At 38.7% G+C, this 16,126-nt stretch overlaps 1 protein-coding gene across 4 annotated transcripts in view; it reads left to right on the top strand.

Annotated features, from left to right (window-relative positions):
* The window catches only part of FNDC3B (fibronectin type III domain containing 3B), a 189,863-nt gene extending 173,957 nt beyond the window's left edge, over positions 1-15,906 (top strand). For all 4 annotated transcript variants that reach the window (XM_071566299.1, XM_071566295.1, XM_071566297.1 and 1 more), the window contains 3 exons: positions 3,319-3,485; positions 6,581-6,708; positions 12,424-15,906. In XM_071566299.1, coding sequence (XP_071422400.1) covers positions 3,319-3,485; positions 6,581-6,708; positions 12,424-12,735 — 607 coding nt within the window. In that variant the 3' untranslated portion in view covers positions 12,736-15,906. The remainder of the gene's footprint in view (positions 1-3,318; positions 3,486-6,580; positions 6,709-12,423) is intronic.
* Positions 15,907-16,126: the final 220 nt, after the last annotated feature.

Here is a 16,126-nt window from a genome sequence, read left to right as displayed (position 1 = left end):
GACCAACTTGAGAATGTCTGGGAAGGGAGAATTGGGATCAGTTCACTGAGGTGACGGGGAAGGGGCCTCTGGAGAGTGTCTCCATTCCTGGAGAAAGTTGCTTTCTTTTCAATACCCACTGTTAATTCAGTGGAGAGGAGAGGCAACACCACAGCCTGGTGAATTAGAATAATTCAGATTTAATTATGGAGGGTGAAAACTTTAAAAAAGCAAAACCCAAAAAACAACTGCATTGAGAATGGCATTAACCCACAGAGACAGTGTGTTTTCAAAGGCAGGGTGCCAGTTAAGGTGTGTAGCCCTCTGCCTTTTAAATTCAGCTGGGCAAACCATTGAGAAAGAGATAGAGAACATGTGATCTTTTCCATACACAGATTAAGTCAACTTTTACATTCAGAAGAGATTAAATCCTGGCAAACAAGCTCAAAGCTGACTTATTCTTAAGAAAATGTATGGAACAAGATGTGGAGGAAGCACAGTGAACAATGTCAGGCTTGCCAAGAAGAAAAACACATACAGAGCTTATGTTTAAATGTGCTTTTTAAATTAGATTTTGATTTAAATCTAAATCCTTATATTTAAAAAATAAAATGGCAATAATATGAAGAAATTATCTTCCTTCAGATAACTTTTAATGCATGCAGACATCACAGTAGCAATGTGCAGAAACACTGATTGACTCAACAACATGTTCCTTGTGGTCCTTCATTAGAAAGCCCCGGAAAGGGAAAAAAGATTGCAGGATATGTTGCTCCAAAGCTATAGCCACCTACATCAATCAACTACACTATTTTTAAAAATACCAGAAATAAACCTGGAGGATTATGAAGTGCCTGCTTTAGACATGAGAAAAATACTACCTTATCAAAAAATTGCTGGTATTTTGAAGTTAGTGTTTCATCCTTGCATCGTGATCTACCGCTTCAAACACAATTACAAAACATTAGTGTCATAGTAAAGCCCAACAGCAATCGAATTTGACTGAGTCAGTAATCAGCCTTTCTTCTTCCAAAATTGGAAGCCCTCTTTCTTCAAAGATGGTTGAACCTCAGAAATTCGAGTGTGTTTTCATTACAGTCTTGTGGTGCAAGCTTTTCCATAGTTTTTACTTTCCTTACAGATGTTTTCTGAGATAGAGAAGTAAAAATGAGTGGAGATGGTAACTGGATGGGAGTATTAGTATCAACTGAACTGAGAGTATTAGTCCTATTCCCAAATGACAGGAGGGGCTCAACTGTTTTTCCCGATCAGTTTCTCAGTTTTATGAAACCTTAATCATATCCAAAAAGTAAAATGTAATTTGAGGACTAAGTCATTGATATTGAGCATATGAATGTCTAGCAGTGTATCATAAGCCCAGCGTGGGGTAAGGGTGTGCTTTTTTGTTGGTGGGTAAGGAATATTTATCTTCCCTTGCTTACCTAACTCTGATGATGATTACAAAGAGATCTTTACTCTAAAATATGCTTTGCATCTTTCTTGCTATCTCTTGCCCTTGGATCAGGGTTGGGGACAAGTCTCTGCACTGCTGAGAGTACTGCAGTGGTTTCTGAGCCAGGTGCCTGATTGAGCTGCAGGAAGTGGAGACGAGAGGGAGAGCAGTCTCGTCTCCTCAGTCTGAATGCTTTCCTAAGTGTGTGTGCTTTGCTCATCACACAGTGAATCTCAAATTTTGTTCCATGAGAACAGGTTTGTGTCAGTGTTTTGAACGTGCTGTGGCTGTTTATGTGAGCCTCAGAAATGTCGGATGGCAGGTAGTTCTTAAATGATTATAAACATAAAGATAAAAAACTAAACATTTCTTGTTTGGAAATTGGCTCTAAACTTTCCTCTTTAAAACTTGGGGCCTAGATCTTTGATTTCCAATCAAGGTGTGGACCTCTCTAAAACTCGGTGGGGGTAGTAAGTCATGTGAGTCCTCAGAGAACATTTCCAGCAATTTGAATGACCAGAACATGTCCTTTTCCTACAGATGATTCTTGATCTGTTTGTACTTACGTGGATTGCAATCATAATGTAATACAAATTGATTTCTGTCCCTGAGAGCTAATGACAGACCCAGTTTCTTTGAAATGCTCAAATTGGTTTTACTGTGTGTCTCATGCAAAGCCAAAGGATAAAGTGAGCACCTGGATAGAGAGGTCAAAAACAAATCTCTCTTGGCTTCCTGGTGATTTAAAAACTGCGGAAATGGTTAAGGTACTTGAATAGGTGTACTAAATAATATTAAAAAAAAGGTGATCCTATGCAGTAAATTTTATGTTCTCCAAGTTCAAGACTGTTGCAGGCAAGACATTGTTCCCACTGGAAGCTGAGTGATGTGGGTGCTTCCTCTTAATTTACTTTCATCCCCATTCTGCTCAGCACCAGGGCATCAGGTTCTTAGCTAGAAATTGCTGTCTAACGTACAACTATTAGTGAAAAGCACTTACCTGGGCAGAGTGATAGAAGTCTGATTCTCTTTAGCAACTACACATTTGTTTTTATTTTTACAAGATTAGATGACATTGCTTTTGTTCTGTATTACATCACTGGCCAAGTTTGTGTGCTCTCATGTTTAAGTCTTGTCAGTGGAAGTGTTATGGAAGTCACTTGCATAGTGTGGTGTGGTTTTCTCAGCCTCTTCTCAAGCAGAGCTGTCAGAATGGGCACACCCAGCACTCCCAGGCTGGCATCCTTTTCCATTCTCTATATCCCCCTCATTATAAGCATGCTTTCCCTGTGCCTTCTCACTCACAGACCGTGTGTTCTCTCTGAACCCGTTTCTGTCTCTGCTGTTTGTCTTCAGTCTATGAGCTCTTCAGAACTGAGAACTGTTAACATATTACAAATATATTACAGAATCTGAATGTTCTAGTTTTAAATAGAATTGCTCCAGCTTAAGATGGCACAGAGGAGCATAAGATGTGGTCTTTGTGTCTTAATGTGTAAATAAAGTTGGAATCCACAAAACAGTCACCATATTAATCTTGCTTTAATCATAGTTTAAACCAGCAGCACACACGGTGTGTTGTAGCAGAACTTGGGTTCAATCCTGGGTACCAGGAAATCCACTGACAGTTGTTCTTCCCAATAATTCATGTAATCCTTCTGTAAGGTAATATTAGTTGGAAAGGGGACAATGACCTTCTGCTTTCTCCAATCTCCTCATCATTCTTCGTGTGTTAATAATGTGACATTTTTTAGACATACCCTTAACAGCTCTGCAGAGCACGTGGTGCCAGTTCTTACAAGGTGGATACTTTGAGCTGATAAATGTAATAACCAGGAATGTCAGTGCCACCCCAGTGTAACATGTTCTCATTTTTATTGTTTCAGGTTTATCCCAATTTATAGGGGACCAAGTCATACGTACAAGATACAAAGGCTGACAGAGTCCACTTGTTACTCATTCAGAATACAGGCAGTAAATGATGCTGGGGAGGGACCTTTCTCAGATATCTGTACCTTCTGCACAACTAAGTCAGTCCCACCTGCAATCAAAGGTATGTAGAAGATTTTTTACATATCTGTAAATAGTTCTGTAATTGTAAAGCATGCAGTGAGTTTGTTTTTCATAACACATATGAAAAATGAGTTTGTGCTGCTTGTAGATTTCTGTGAATTGTGAAGTTATGGTGGGAAGAAAAATTATCACCAAAAAAATCACATAAACAACATAAATGTTATGTCAACCACTGTTTTTATACATAAACTGTTGTTGTACATACAATGCTGCTGCTAGGGAATGTTTGCCAGGGAATTGCTCTGGATTACTGCAGCTCTTACACAAGGGATCTATCAGCTGTAATATTATATGTGTACCTACAAACTTAAGCTTTAATAAAGTTCAGTGTTTTCAGTTGTGTAGGTGATGTCCAACATAGAACTTCAGGGTTTAGGTTTCCTTTAATATATAAAATTAATTATAATATTTCACCTATAGAGCATTAGATTTAGAACTCAGCATGTGTTCCACCAGAAGAACTAAAGGCCTAATTAAATGAAGTTTTATAATGAAATGCCTTTTCCTCTGTGTAAATGTTGTCCTGAGTAATTATGCTCCTTCTGAGGAAGAGGAAGGAAGGAGCAAAAGTAGAAACAGTACAAAACACAGTAAAAGATGTTTCATTATAAAACTTCATATAATTAGGCCTTTAGTTCTAGGCTTAATTAGATCTCCTTTGCCCTGTTACAAAGGCAGGAGATTCACTGTATGGGCTGTCAGATCAGCTGAGCTGAAACCAGATGCACCTCTTCTTCCTCTGTGCTTAAGTTTCCCTGTCAAGTTGTGTCATTTACTGTAAGAAGCAGCAACTGTCAGTTTGTCAGAGAGGTTTTGTTTGCTGCTCTATATTCAAAATCTGGCTTTGGTGATTTTGACACCTTTTGTAACCAAAGATGCAGAGAGGGGAGCACTGCAGGGGTGTATTTCCTTAGGTTTGCTGCTCAGAGTCACCCCCAGGAAGAACAACACTCAAATGAAAAATATCTATGATTGAGGGTAAAGATATTTAGCCAGAGGTGAATTATCCCAATTCACACCATCACATAGGTGTAAGATGTGCTGCCAGCCAAGGGGATGGAGCTCGTGCTGGATGACCCAGGCTGGTGTGGGCCAGGTGCATCTGCAGCACTAAGTGGATAAAACCAGCACAGGGATGCTGGCATGCACTGCACTCACACCTTAATTTTGTTGGATGCTAATCTGTTTTATTCAATGCACCTCACCTAGGGTTTTGTTTTAAACTCCCTGCCTGCCTATTGAGTTCCTGTTAAATATGACTCACACCCCCAGGTGAATATCAAGCAGTAAAATACGGTGCAAATACCAGGTCGTGTGTAGGCTGGGACCTTGGGTTCATGACAAAACACTGGCTGAAACAGAGAAAAGGGCACAACAGAAACTGCTAGTGAACACTGCCAAGGGGAGGTGATGCAATAAGGAGAAGACATCTGATGAGCCTAAATGATGGTCTTGATTCCCTTTTGTGTTCAGAGCAATACAGAGGAATTTATGTGATAAACTTAGTTCAGTTTTTCATCCATCAGAAGCAAATGTTTATTCTCCTGTAAAGTCTCTTTACTCACTTAGTGATGCCAACCCTAAAATAGCATTGTTGTTAATGGCAGTGTTTTGTGTCAGACAAAAATCCACGTGTATTGGGGTGAGGGATGAAAGGAGGAGGACAAATAAATGAGAATGTTGTTGTCAGCTGAGACGAAGGCGTCTATTATCAGTCTCTCGACACTGACAGATGTGCAGAGAGAAGTAAATGGATATTGATTACATTTGGGTCCTCATATGATTCATGTGTTCCTCTTGGGTAGTAACAAATCAGTCTGAAATTCATCTAATGTATGCAGCAGCATTTGTTTCTTTTATAGACCCTCCTGTTGTCTGTTTTTGTAGGGTTGAGGCTCTAGATTGCCTTTAACGAACTCATGTCCTTGCACGTGCACATGTTAACCATCTGCTAAAGTGTTCAGTGCTCTTGTTTCTCCCAGTTTCACTTTTTTTTGGCATTGTGCTGCTTTCTTTGCCTGATCAAGAGGCTGGTGAACCCTGAATGCTGTTGCAGTTTTTTGATGCCTTCCAGTGGCAGATGCTTAGTTGTCCAGATAAACACACTGCCAGGGCTCTGCTCAGCTTACCTGTGAGCTTGCCCTTGGGCACGGTGTAGAATCTTCTGGCTTTCAGCTGGTGAGAGGTCTCTCCCAAGGGCAGCAACCCTTGTGACAGCTGACAAATTGAATTTCTCTGGAGTTCTAGTGAAAGCACTAGTCTTAAGTGTGGCTAGAAACAGCAGGTCTGATCATATGGATGTCAGGCTTGGAGTTACAGACAAGTCCAAGTTTTTAAAATCATGCTTGTGATTTTGCTTCCCAGACTAGACTTAATAATTTTCTGCATTAAGAGATTTAGCTTCTCTTCTCACATTCCTTCTATTTTTCCTGAATGAAATGTTTGGTTTTATTCCTCTCTTTCAGCCATGTGTAGCATGGGAGGAATGTGCGGGTGTCTCCACCAGCACAGGTGTTTGCTCAGAACTTCACAAAATTGCTGCCTTTGTGAATGCCTGTGTAATTTGTGTGTTGGCTTCTGTTTTGAAATGATCAGTGCACAGCATTTCACTTGAGTTTTAAAAGTTCAGTGTTTTCTCTCACACCCAGTCCCCCTTTCTGCTGGCTCACACAGACAAGAGATGATCTAACAGCTTATTACCCTTCTGCAGAAGGGATCTGGGTCCTAAACCTTCTTAGGAGCTTGTTAATCAGCTCTAAATTTCACCCAGATTTTTGTGTATAGTGTTTTTTATTGTTTAATACCACAAGAATTCTGAACTGCCTAATCAGGCAAGACTGTCCTGAAATAAATGAGGCTTTTGAGTGACTTAAGTTTTCCTTTTTTCATCTGGTGGTGATGGCAATTTGATTTTTTGGCCACATAAAGACAGTACAGATTATGTGCTACTTACCCCTGTGATGTCCCAAAGTTCTCTTCTTAAAATGTTCTGGTATATATTACAGTGCTCATAAAATCAGTAAGATTTCAATGCAGTCTTTATATTAAGTGTTAACTCATTTCATTTTTTTGCAGCCCCTCGAGTGACACAGTTGGGAGGAAACTCCTGTGAAATTACCTGGGAAATGGTCCCACCCATGAAGGGAGATCCTGTTGGTTATATTCTGCAGGTACTGGTTGGAAGAGAGTCTGAATATAAGCAGGTAAGGAAATGGCCTGGGTTTAATATTGCTAAATTGATGTCATAATGGAAATGGTTTTTAAAAATTGCTGTGCTGCTTCTTTGTATTGAATTACACCCTTTGGTGATGTGTCAGGTGCACTTTGGTAAAAGCTGAATCAAAATGAAGGACTGTAATAGGTTGTTTTCTCCCCTAGGGGAGTGTATAGAACATCATTATCTTATTGGAGTGATTTGCGCTCTGTAGTTAATTGCTATTTTTAACTAAACTAACCTTTGAAAAGTTACAATTCTGTCCACCCAGGCTTGCTTCTGAGCTTCCTGGTGTTAACCATTATCTGAAGATGAGATGAACTAGGTAGATTCATTCCTTCTTCACTAAGCCAATTTTAGGATCATCCATCAAGGATTTCAGTCAAGTACACAACTTGAAAATGGTCTGTTCATCCGTCCCATTCCTGTCTGAGGTTTTGATGCACAAATGTGTAACTGCTGTATATCCTTCCTGGCACTGTAGAAACAAAGGGAATGAGGTACAACTCATCCTTTCCTTGCCAGTCTCAATTAGAGCTCAGAAGTGGGCACTTCACCGGAGCACCAGTTCAGAACAGCTTATTCACACTTAGACCTTTTGTTTCATCTGTCACACCTCTGACTGTGTGATTTGCAGTGCACTTCATCTGTGCCCTGTCTTTTTCCTGTGCTTTCTTTCATTGTCATACAAATTCCAAATAAGTCCAAATTAGGGAATGAGACATACTAAACCTTAAATTAAACCCTTAAAAATATGTGTAAGGTAGTATTTTCTTTGCAACTGTGTCTTTGTTCCTCTTCAGTCTGTTTTTGAGTGTTACTGTGAATTAATTATAAAAAAATACCATTAAAAATGGAGGACAATTCATGGGAGTAGTAAAGGTTCTGAAACCTAACTTGTTTTTGTCAGGAAATATTTTTGGTGTTGGTATAGATAATAAGACCTCTGTGTACTGCCATGGCCTCATAATGCCCGTGGGAAGTGGACCCATTTTGCTGTTGCCTGATGTACAAAGTAGCCTTGATGTAACCTCCACATACAGCTTTGGTAAACATAGCTCCAGTGTTTAAAATATTCTGGATGTCCTTGGGGAGAACTGGCCATGGCTTCATATTCCTTGGAGGTAGGTGTTGGCTTAATCTGCACAGTCAAGAACTTGTGGTATGAAAAAAAAAAACCAGCAGTAAAGGAAATAAAAAGTACTTTCAGGGTCTTCTTACATGGAAGGTCTTATTTTCTCATGAGGCATGACCCTCATGAGGGGTTTTTGCATGAGTTGTCACAAACAACTCATTGGAAGAAGCTCCTGGCTGGGATCCTCAAAGCTGGCACTGGGACTTGTGTAGTTGGGCTGCCTGATACTCAGCCGTGGGGAAGAGGGAGAGTTCCACTGTTTCACCCTCTCAGAAGTCAGTTTTGCCCATCAAAATGTTTCATGTTCATCACGAGTGTGGGTGGTGGTTCAGCACTGGGGCACATCAGTGACTGCATGGGCTGAGCTGCAGAGGTTGTGAGCACGCTCTGAGCTCCTGTTATGTGCAGAGGAGATAAAATATATAAATATCTTTCAGTGATTTTCTGGCTAATACATTTCACTTTCCCTCTTTGGCCTGCCTGTGATCACCTGCAACTATTTAACTGAAAAGCAGTGTCATTGATATGTTCATTAATGTTAGTGGTATGTTAATTACCTTTGAAGTCCAAGTCCTAAATTTATTTTTAAATCTATTTTGTTCCCTGCAAATGACATATATATTTTGCATATGTATCTCAAGGGGCATATTATATTAGAAACATTTTGCAAATTGTTTTGAAGGGTTGCACAAACGAAAGATAATTGTAGATTTTCAGGCTATTAATGGCAATAAAGGAATGAAAGGAAGCTATTCCTTCCTCTGCTGCAACATTAGCCACAGACATGCTTTTGGGTAGAGGTGTAGTTTCCCTCTAGACCATCTGCCCTGTACTCCAGTGTTTTCAGCCCTCCACAGCCCAAAAGCTGCTGGTTTTCCACCATTTGACCTTGCGGAGGTGATAGAAAAGTACTCAAAAGCACTTTTTTCAGGTTGAGACTATAACCATCCTTGCCCTCCTCTTTGAGAACATTTTCTAAATATTTCTCTGCTGAGAATTGTCTGAAGAACTGATTGGCAGGAGCTAAGCAGATAACATTTTAGCTCCCTGAAAAGTGTGTTTAAAAAAATACTAAACTGCTCCTTTTCCTGTTTCTCACATGACATACTCCTTTTTGTGTATTTATATGCTTTATCTATTCAGATAATTTTAAAGAAGCAGGTTTTTTTAGGAAATAAAATCTTCCTTGTTTATGAATCAGGATGTAAACCACAGCAGATTCCAGGAATCAATGGCCCCAGATTTGTTTTTCTGTTTCTTGCACCTTTATCTAGCAAGGCTTACTCTGTCAGAATTTGCCTTCAAAGTGTGTTAAATTGTCTCCAGGTTTGCATAATTTTAATCTGGATTTTGGGGAATGGGCTGTGCTGTGCAGCAGTTGCAAGAGCTGGACCTTGGAATAATGATTGTCATGCCCATCAGCCTAAGGTTTAGTTTCCCAGTCAAGCAACTCTGGGGCTGGACCACCCAGGAACCAGCTCTTCATCAGAACTGACCATGGAAAATGAGAGCTGAACTTGTTAAAGCTTCCTTATCCTTAAATTGTTTGCTGGTGAGGCAAAATGTTCTACCTTTGAAATTTCCAAGCATTTGGAGGCAGTGGTGTTTCATCAGCTTCTGCCATATCTGTTCTGGGAGAAAACTGTCCCCAAATGCTTGCCAAAAGAAGAAAAGGTGGGATACACTGAGTGTGTGACATTTTCATTGAGGGAGCCAGGCAAAATGCTCATCATGTTTTTATTATATTATCAAGTGCCTAAACAGAAGAGCTGTTTTTAGGAGCTGAAAGTGATAAATTGGGTAGCCACTTCACTTTGGCTTGTTGGCCACCAAAGCATAATGTGATACATATAAAGTACTCTGCTGCTTTATAGAGTTATATTCAATGTCATATTTGTTTGGCAAATTTAGAGACTTTGTTCATAATTGTCAATTTTTTATTCTGTTGTGTATGTGAAGTCATTCACAGAGTGTAACAGTGTTCACAACCAAGCATGTGTCTGTGCAACAATTAAGCACAATTTTTTACTTGCTACTGGTGATGCTGAGTACTCATCCAACCCCTGGAAGCAGGACAATTTCCACCACCTCCCTAGCACTAAGCAGGAAATGTTTTGTCTTTATCATTGTGAATTCATGTATTCTATATACTTTCAACTATATTTCAAACTTCCCTTAAAGATACACTCTTCTCTCACTTGGCTGTCTGGCATTTTTCTGCAAAGTGCTGTTGAGTAGCTGGCTTGAGTGAACTGGTCATCTGTATTTGTTAGACTGTAATGAAGATATAGATCTTTGATCAAGCCAAACTTGGCCTGCAGTTACACTGGTATTCACCACCTTCACAGAACAAAACAAGTAAAAAAACAATTAAGTGAAAAGGTTTTTTACAGTTCAAAGGCAGGTTGTATATATCTCATCCCTAGTATCTGTTAAATCTAATGCGTGAGCCTAGATTGTATTTTTTTTATTAAATGCCATTATTTGTATTTCATTGGATTTTTATATTGGTTTAGAAATGGTCATATTGGTTGCAAAAGTTTATTTATTGGCAACAGGAAGTAGAACTTCTCTGATTCTGTGTTTTGAAATGAAGTTAATAAGTAAAAACACCTTCCTTGCAGTTGTTTTATAAGGACCTTGAGTTACCATGTGTGAGTCTAAAGAAATGAGAGTTAGGTACATCCTCCAAGTGGAAGAATCCTGGCTGTAGCCTTTGAAAGATCACATCCTTCTTTAATTATTCACCGAACCTACTTTTACCTGCCAAACAAATGCAGCTTTTCCTTGCATGAGCATTTAGATTTAGGAGTAAACTGAAGTGTTAACCACCTACAGGGTGTAGCATTGGTGATGGAGTAGTGGGAGGACAGATGCCCTCAGCAGGTGGGCATTAGAAATGGAGCTGCCATTGGAAAACGGAGCAGCAGAGATGCTCTTGAGATGAGATGAGCTTTGCAAACAGATGTTCCAACCCTCACATTATTTCTGTGAACTGCTACAGCACTTTCAGTTTTATTTCCCCTGCACTTACTTTACCTCACTTCTCATTTGCAATGGAAAGGCAAACAAAGACAAGAAAGGCAGCAGTGCACAGGTGTGGCTTCTTGCAGGGATTTATGGTATGAATTGTTGTATTCCTGTCACTTGACCTAGAGGGAAATTCCTGCAAGTGCTGCAGGTACTTGAGAAAGGGAACATTTATTTAAACGTTGTTCCTTGATCTTTGCTTGGGGCCAGGAAACATGAGTCAGTTAGAGGAGAATGCTGCTAAGTCTGGAAACTCAGAGTCACCATCGTTCAAAGTGTTTCTGGAAAAGCTATGAAAGCTTAAAAGGAAGGGAGAGAAAAAATGAAAGAAAAACCTTAATCTCTTGTCCCAGACCTTCTCAAGAAATCAGCAACCAGTTGTTTAACCAAGGGATGAGTCTCAGGGACAAATAGGGCAGGAAAGCTGGGCTCTTTCAGTGGTGTTTAGCTGAGCAGGTCTCTTCTCTTTCCTACTCATTTTTTACTCTAGAGTAATGCACAAGAAGTCCTCTGTGGGCTCAGGTCTGATTTCCCACTGGCTACCCTTTTCTAAGATGAGTTCTCACCTCTGGGAGGGCAGAGATGCCCTCAGCCTTCTGCTCCTGCAGTGAGGAGGAAGGGAAATGGTAAATGAGCAGAGGAAGAAGTATCTGAAGTTTGGGATAGTTTTCTCCCAGCACACCCAGGCACTTTGTGACACATTTTCCATTTCATAAGGTACCAGTTTCAACAACCCTCTATCATATAAATAATTTGTTTTCAGAGTTTGTGAATGTTTCCAGTGGTCTTTTTCCATTTAAGTCACAAAACTGTCTCAGATATTCAGTTCTCTCTCCTTTCTCATACTGTAACTTGTACTCTGAGTCATGCCATACCTATGTTTGAACCTAAATGTGTGATGGGTTTGGATTAGTAAAGAACCAAATAAAATGCCATCAAGAGGAGCTTTTTCATACCTTAATAATATTATATTATTTCCACAGTTCTGAAAGTGTAGTTTCTGGCAAGATTGCTGTTTCTTGAGAGAAATGTGAGGGAAAATACATTAAAATAATATTTGTAAGCAATGGTACAATTACCACATTGAGTGACATAGAATAACCTTATTGGCAGGTTTTCTTCCTTTTGAGGCCAAACATAGTTTATTAAGTCTTTGACATGTTTTAGGCACTTAGTCACATTTTCAGAGTACAGAAATAGTTTATTATCACACCCAAAACAGGTGAGTGTCTTACGCTTGATGTGTTGTCTGTCCTTGTGTGCACTGATATTGTTGAACACTCTGTATCGAGACCTCTCATGGTTTGACGTCTCTCACATCATCCTTCACATCTCTCTGTTTATGCAAAACCTGCATTGACTTAGTGAGTTCCTCCCCTTGAGAGCTCCACAAGGGTTTCCTTACACACTTGACTGAACTTCCTGGCTCAAAGCCTTTCAGAATCTCATGCAATTATTTCTTTAAGTTGTTTGATGCTACAAAAGGAGGAGGTTGTCTCGCTCTGTGTATTTGACTGGGCTCCCTGTTTTGTTTGGAAGGTGTACAAGGGAGAAGAGACCACATTCCACATCTCAGGCCTTCAAGTCAACACAGACTATCGGTTTCGCGTCTGCGTCTGCCGCCGGTGCTTGGATACCTCACAGGAGCTCAGTGGACCTTTCAGCCCCTCCGTTGCCTTCGCGCTCCAGCGGAACGATGTCGTGCTAGGGGGAGAGATGGGAAGCGTGGATGACCCCAAGATGAAGAGCATGATTCCTACTGATGAACAGTTTGCAGCCCTCATTGTCCTCGGCTTCGCCAGTTTGTCGATTATATTCGCCTGTATATTACAATACTTCTTTATGAAGTAGAGAATTCAATGGAAGTTTTGAGATACAAATTTAACTAATGCTACGCATTATAATCCACACATTTATTCAGATATTCCTTTTTTTTGAAATCTTTTTGTTCTACCATGCATTTTATATACTTCTCTTGTTTTTACAGTTCTAGCTTGAAGAAAGATAAATCAGTGTTTTGATGCACCTTTTTGAAATTCAAAACTAGGAAGTGGTCAAACTGGAGAAACAAGCAAACCAGATACCAAAAGCAAGATTGGATTTTTTTTCCTTCACAATTTAAAAATTGTCACCAATTTGCCTTTTCAACGTTGTTGTGGGTTTTTTCACTGAAGTTCATACACTCTCTTAGTTTATCTTACTATTTAGGAAATTTTAATCATGAGTCACTTTTTTGTCTCTTCTTTTTCCTTCTAAACATTAGTCACAAGTGTGTATAGCAGTAAGACTAGAATACAGTGTTAGTCAAGTACCAGTTTTTCCTTGAACAGTATTAGCAATGTTGCCTATGAATTATTCACTACATCTGCCCCAGTATTTCAAGATAAAACCTAAGTTGTTATTTTAAATGTTTAGTGCATTTAAATTGGAACGGTATCCTGCAGTCGAAAAACTTTTTTTCTGTTATTTTTACAGTTACAACACTATAAACTGCCTGTATAAGAAATCAAATAACCAAACTGCATATGAATTATGAAGCATTATAGATTTTTTTACCGTTTTGATTCCTAGCAGTAATTTTAAGTAAGAGGGCATTGTGCAATAGTTAGTTATTCCCATGTTCAGCTATTAAAAAGCTGCTTTAACTTGTCTGTTTGTCACTGTATATAACTATTCCTAATCTAATACTAGATATTATTCTATTATATTCAGCCTGATTTATATGATTTGAGCTGGTGACAGCTTACTGCCTCTACTGAATTAGGTGAGATTTACACTCAATGGAAGCAAACTTTACTGACAGTTGATCGTTTTTTCTACTTATTATTATATTTGGAGGGGTATCCATTTTATGGAACTTTCTTGGAGGTATCAGAAATTACATCTGTTTGTTTTAAATACCTTAAATGGGTGTCTATGCTGTTCTTACCACGGGGCTAATTGAAATAACTTGGTACCTGGCAAAGCTGAGATGAGAGTCCTGCAGAGAAGTGGTCCCTGCTCTGATGGCAGTGTCCCCCCTCCTCCCTGCCCCTTCCCAGACACGTTTGAATCCATCAAGACACTAGATTTTTAACTCTTGAGTCATTGGGTTATTTATAATAAGTCAACATTGTACGAGTACCTCAGGGACTTAAATGAGCTGGAGGTGCAAATAGATTCCAAAAGGGTGCAACAGACACAGTGTATTTCCCTACCTTTTGTTTTTGTATATTTTTGCTACTTGGTTTTGCTTTTGTCTTAGCTTTTTTGTCCTCTGTCTCCATCGTCTAAGATTCAGTGTCCTGTACTAGCATTATATTCCCTTAACCAAAGTAATGGGGAAAAAACAACATTATTTTTGTTTTTAGGTTTATTTATACTATATACTGCATACAGTACTTTAAATACCAATTACAGTGCAATCTTTTTATTTATTGTAAAAAAAATAAAAAATAAAAAGTGTACTTATGTACTAATCCCCCTCCCCACCCACCCCATAGCATGTTACATTTTGTCTGTTTTATAATGTTGTACTTTAGGTCAACTTTTTACCTGGCAGCATTCCTAGTATTATTAATCTTCTTACATTTTCTTGTGTTTTTGAAGATGGGAGCATCTAGTACATTAAATGCCAAAAAACCCCATTATCAGTGATTCAAACGTTTACATGTATCCAAAAACATAATCATCTCTGGAAAGAAAGTGCTAAGATCAATGAATTATTCTGTGTGCCTCTCTAGATGTAGCAAATATTAGAAATGTTCTGTATTTTGTTATTGACTATAATTAGTTTAATTTAGCCTTGCAAACTAATGGCATTGAGCTAAATATATATATTTTTTTGTTTTTTGCCAAAGTCATGGCTTGTCAAATTTATTTACATCTTATTTAAATTTATTTGTGATATGAAACTTTGTGACCTTGCATCTGTATTTTGTGAGCAAAGCATATACAGCTGTTTTCAGTGGAGGGAGAAGAGTGTATTTTTTAAGACAATGAAAAGACTGCTAGTTTGGAAACCCAGAAATTTGAATAGATTCCCTTTTTTTTATTTTTTGGAATATTGTTTGAGCAGTGCTGCTATAAAATCCAAGCTGGACACCTTTTTAAAAATTAAAAAAAAAAACATACCTGCTTTATAAAAAGAAAGGAAAAAACCCACCTTGTTTTAGATAAGCAATTTTGAAATGTTGAAATACAGGATGATAAAAGCAGTGAGCAGAAGCATAGAGAAGAGCAGTCAGTTACACAAAGCATTTCTGTCATTGCTAATTTGTTTGGTCCCTTATAACCACACGAACCAGAACACCCAGTCCAAGCCTGGGGTTATTGGGGGCCCTGTGCTGGAGGAGCTGGGACAGGCCCTGGAAAAGTTAATTTGACATTATTTTAGTCTGTCTGTTCTGCCATAGTGATTTTCATATGATTGTCATTCATATATTAATGACAAAGCAAAGGATCACAGATGTCAGATCCTCCCCACTGCTGATGCCTTGTCCCTTCCCAAACAGCCTCATGCCCTTGACCCAGCAACAGGAGAAGCTGGATCCGACCCCAGGGCTCTCTGCTCTCACAGAAACCACCAACAAAGGTAGAATGGAACACTAAATACTTAAAACCCTTAAGGAAGGACAGAGATGTTTTTATATTGTTCTGCCTTTTTCTTTATGAACTTGAAGTGTTTTCTAATCCTGTTTGTTGGCTCCAGTAGCTCAGTATTCAGTGTCAAGATTGAGAAGTGCCCTAACTGAATGTGTATGAACCTTATCCTTGCACAGTTGTTTAAATTGAAAAAAAATAAAATGTTTTTACCTCACTATGGGAACATACATTCCAAGCTTTTCAACTTAAAAAAAAATAATCATAAGTTTTCTTGTATTGTAAATTTTAGACTATTTCATATGCATTATATTAAAACTGCCATATCAATTTTAATGTATAGATTTTGCAAATACTACACTATGTATGTAAGACTTAACTGTATCTGTAGTGTATATGTAATATATTTATGCCCAATAAATGTTTTAATTCTTTCTGATATTTCCAGGAGTTACTTTATTTGAACTTCTGCCACTTCTGGCAGGTAAGTGCTGTTGTGCCTTGAGCAGGAGTGGGAGCCCCAAATTTGGGATGTTTCTGGTTTGTAACTGGAGTGATGTTGTGTTATTTGTGAAGCGTAAGTGTATAGGGATATTCTTGAAGTGTTCTAATCACTTCTTTTAAATACTTAGCATGAAAAATTAAGAATTTATACTTATAA

This window comes from Pithys albifrons, chromosome 11 (assembly GCF_047495875.1).
Source record: "Pithys albifrons albifrons isolate INPA30051 chromosome 11, PitAlb_v1, whole genome shotgun sequence".
In the NCBI taxonomy this organism is placed as follows: domain Eukaryota; kingdom Metazoa; phylum Chordata; class Aves; order Passeriformes; family Thamnophilidae; genus Pithys; species Pithys albifrons.
The sequence above is the reverse complement of the archived record's forward strand: the minus strand, read 5'-3'. Positions and strand labels throughout refer to the sequence as shown.